Source organism: Octopus sinensis, linkage group LG11, assembly GCF_006345805.1.
Source record: "Octopus sinensis linkage group LG11, ASM634580v1, whole genome shotgun sequence".
In the NCBI taxonomy this organism is placed as follows: domain Eukaryota; kingdom Metazoa; phylum Mollusca; class Cephalopoda; order Octopoda; family Octopodidae; genus Octopus; species Octopus sinensis.
Genome location: NC_043007.1, coordinates 15,057,434 through 15,061,314, shown reverse-complemented (window position 1 = coordinate 15,061,314; position 3,881 = coordinate 15,057,434). Strand labels below are relative to the sequence as shown.

At 41.5% G+C, this 3,881-nt stretch overlaps 1 protein-coding gene across 2 annotated transcripts in view; it reads left to right on the top strand.

Moving 5' to 3' along the window:
• The first annotated feature begins 1,076 nt into the window (after positions 1-1,076).
• LOC115216967 (von Willebrand factor A domain-containing protein 7) overlaps positions 1,077-3,881 on the top strand; it is a 53,887-nt gene continuing 51,082 nt past the window's right edge. For both annotated transcript variants that reach the window (XM_029786441.2, XM_029786440.2), the window contains exon 1: positions 1,077-1,245. In XM_029786441.2, the coding sequence (XP_029642301.1) occupies positions 1,215-1,245 (31 nt within the window). In that variant the 5' untranslated portion in view covers positions 1,077-1,214. The remainder of the gene's footprint in view (positions 1,246-3,881) is intronic.

Below are 3,881 nucleotides of genomic sequence, written 5' to 3'. Positions count from 1 at the left end.
ACTGGTGGCACGTAAAGAGCACCATCCGATCGTGGTCGATGCCAGCCCCCTCTGGCCCCCGTGCCAGTGGCACGTAAAAAAGCACCCACTACACTCTCAGAGTGGTTGGCGTTAGGAAGGGCATCCAGCTGTTGAAACACTGCCAGATCAGACTGGAGCCTGGTGCAGCTTTCTGGCTTCCCAGACCCCAGTCGAACCGTCCAACCCATGCCAGCATGGAAAATGGACGTTAAACGACGATGACGATGATGATGATGATGATGATGATGTTGATGATGATGATGATGATGCTTGCGTGCTTGTCTGTAATTTAATACAGCGAAACCGTGCATAATTTTCGGGTACCTTTATAAATAGCCAAACTGACGCATAATGGGAAAATGCTTTGAAAGTAAGGAACTTTTGAAATGTTAATACAAACAGAATGAAACAATCTTTGCGTGAATCAGACCACGGGTTCCCGAGATACGCGCTTTTTGCGGGTACCTTTCTAAATAGCCAAACCGGCGGTAATGGAAAAGTGCTTTGAAAGTAAAGTACCATTGGAATGTTAATACAAACGGAATGAAACAAGTATTGCGTGAATCAGGCCACAGGTTCCCGGGATACGCGTTTTTTTTTTTGTTTGGCGGGGCGGTACCTTGAACTACTGGTGACCCAACGGGTCACGGGTATTCTAGTACCACCTAACGCTACACCTAAAACAATACTATAATCAGACGACTAGCAATTTTTGGAGAAAGGAGCGAGTCGATTACTTCGACCCCAGTGCGTAACTGGTACTTATTTCATCAACACCGAAAGAGTGGAAGTCTAAGTCTACCTCGGCGGCATTTGAACTCAGAACGTAAAGACGGACGAAACGCCGCTAAGCATTTTCCCGACTCGCCGCCTTAATATGTGATATTTATAAATATCCAATATGATTCTACCCAATTTATTAATATCCGTTTTGACACATGGCTTCAGATTGAATTTCTTATGAGAAAAAAATTATACCAAAGTGCAACTATGAATAACTGTCTTTTATATTAATTATATATTAATATGTTTCTTTATTTCTTACAATTGCAGGTTCCCTGGAACTTTTGATTTTGAAGAATACATTGCTTGCATCTTTGAAGTACTCTTCGGTGTATTCATCTTTGAGAGTATACGTTGCCCAGGCACTCCATCTGCTTCAGTCATTCTACAGTAATACCAACTGGGTCGAAATGCATGGAGACGCCATAAGCGAAGACCTTGGTAAAGTATTCATATTTGGCGTTATTGCTGTTGTTGTTGTTGTTGTTATTGTTGATGTTGTTGTTGCTGCTTGTTGAGCGAGTTTTTTTGTTTGTTTGTTGAGCGAAGCGGTCTTCGCCCCAGAGCTCGCAAGATCGCGCCTCTGTAGTGAGAGAAGTCCGAAACGTGGTCCTTTGCTATTCGCAAGAACCGCAGAAGAGAAAGCAGGTCAACCCCCGACGCCGAGAGCATCGACGGATGGATGAAATGCGCATCCAGGCTCAGCGGTTGCGTAGGAAGTCGGGGACAAGAAACCGGAAGAAGGAGTGAGAGAAATTTGGAGCGAAAAAGTACAACAGGGGTCGCCACCACCCCCTGCCGGAGCCTCGTGGAGCTTTAGGTGTTTTCGCTCAATAAACACACAAAGCCTGGTCTGGGAATCGAAACCGCGAGTCCGCTGCCCTAACCACTGGGCCATTGCGCCTCAACTGCTGCTGCTGCTCTTGTTGTTGCTGTTTATCAGTTTAACTTGTCGGGGATGCCCCTCAGATAAGTTTGGTTGAATATCTCGACCTCGATGCGCGCTGTGTTCTATTGGTTAGATAAACCAGTTTCGACAGATGCGAATAACAACTACTAGAACTACCACTACCTCTATTATTGTTGTTGCTGTTATTAGTATTGTTGTTTTTGTTGTTTATTTTATTTATTTATTTATTTTATTTGCCACAAGACTGATTTGGGAGAGACATTAGAAGGATAAATACTAAAACGGTAAAGTTTTTACATAGAAGCAGCTATGAAAAATTCAGCATAAAATACATCTGTATAAAAATGAAATGCCCAAAACATAGACAACAACCGGGGTCAAACGGAGAACCCCCACAAATACTTTCTACATAATCCAAGATCTGTGGGCAAGAGATAATTACATTCTCATACGGTTACCTCAACTTCTTATCGGGCAGGAACCTTTGACGACAACGCAGCCTCCGCACATGCTTGCGTATCATCAACGATACGCCGAAGGCTTGATATAAAGGATGTTAACACTAAAAAAATCTTCTGGCTAACGAAATACGTCTTTTCCATAAGAAGCGAAAAAGAAGGACGCTTCAATTTGGTGAGGTGATAACTAGAGCACAGTACAAATGTGAGGTGTTAAAAATATTAAGAAAATTTTACTTTCTCCACATCTGTCTGTGTTTTTAGAAATACATTCTCTTCAGTTCATTTCTAGCTGAGACTGGCGACATTGTTCACAAGTCCGTTCCAGTTTCTATGCAGCTGGAGAGCTAGGCCAAACTAGATCCACAGCGACGGCCACCATGATGCTGAGCTGCAAGCACTAACTTTAGTTAATGTGTCCCCCTGTTACCACTTCGTATTTTCTTGGGTGGCGCCGACCACCTCAATTTCCGTAGTGTTTGACGATATGAGGAGCGGGAGAAAGCAAAGAGTAAGAGAAGGAAGGAGGAAAGGAACACGGTGATGATTAAAATGTAATGATGATGATGGTGATGATACTTGTCATACATATTTTCACAATTCTCCATATATTACCCAACAGCTTCCTTCTCTCCTCTCTTTGCATTTCAGATTACAGACACTCTTCATTGTCATGCATTGATGTCAGTCTATCAATTCGTTCCTCAAAAATTTATGTATATACATATATATATATATATATATATAGAGAGAGAGAGAGAGAGGAGAGAGAGAGAGAGAGAGTGAGTGAGTGAGAGACAGACAGAGACACAGAGAGAGACAGAAAGAGAGAAAGAGATATATATATAGATAGATAGATAGATAGATAGATAGATAGATAGATAGATAGATAGATAGATAGATAGATAGATAGATAGATAGATAAATTCTGAAACATACACACACACATATATACATATGTGTGTGTATATTTATATATATATGTGTGTGCGCGTGTGTGTGTGTGTGTGTGTACATATATATATATATGTATGTATGTATATATACATATATATATATCAATTAAATCGACATCGCTTTCATTGCTCTGAAACCGGAAGTCGTAATTTAAATCTCTTTGACCGAGTGACCTTTTCCCAATAAAAGCTATTCCTAAAATTATTCCTTTTGTTGTCATCGCCGTCGATGTCGTCTAAACTTTTACTTTTCCTGAACCCACATCTGATTACATCTACTTCGAGAATCACACAACTCTTATCCCACCTCTTTCGGCAACCCAATTAACTATTCATATTTACTAATATGCGCTTCTTGTCGTTCTTGACTGTTCTGTCTTCTCTGTTGTTGGTGTCTGTGGTGTCTGTGGTGTAACATAATCTGTATTTCTCGTAAGTATAACATTGTCAAATTTGTGTCCCAAACGTAAAACTTCCTGTTTACAGACAGGAAACACATCGCTCCTCTTCAATTTCTGAGCCGCTTGGAAGTTTAAGTAAGACACGGTCAGAGGTTAAGGCTATATGGTTTAGTAGTGCAGGCGGCGAGCTGGCAGAAACGTTAGCACGCCGGGCGAAATGCTTAGCAGTATTTCGTCTGCCGCAACGTTCTGAGTTCAAATTCCGCCGAGGTCGACTTTGCCTTTCATCCTTTCGGGGTCGATTAAATAAGTACCAATTACGCACTGGGGTAGGTATAATCGACTTAATCCG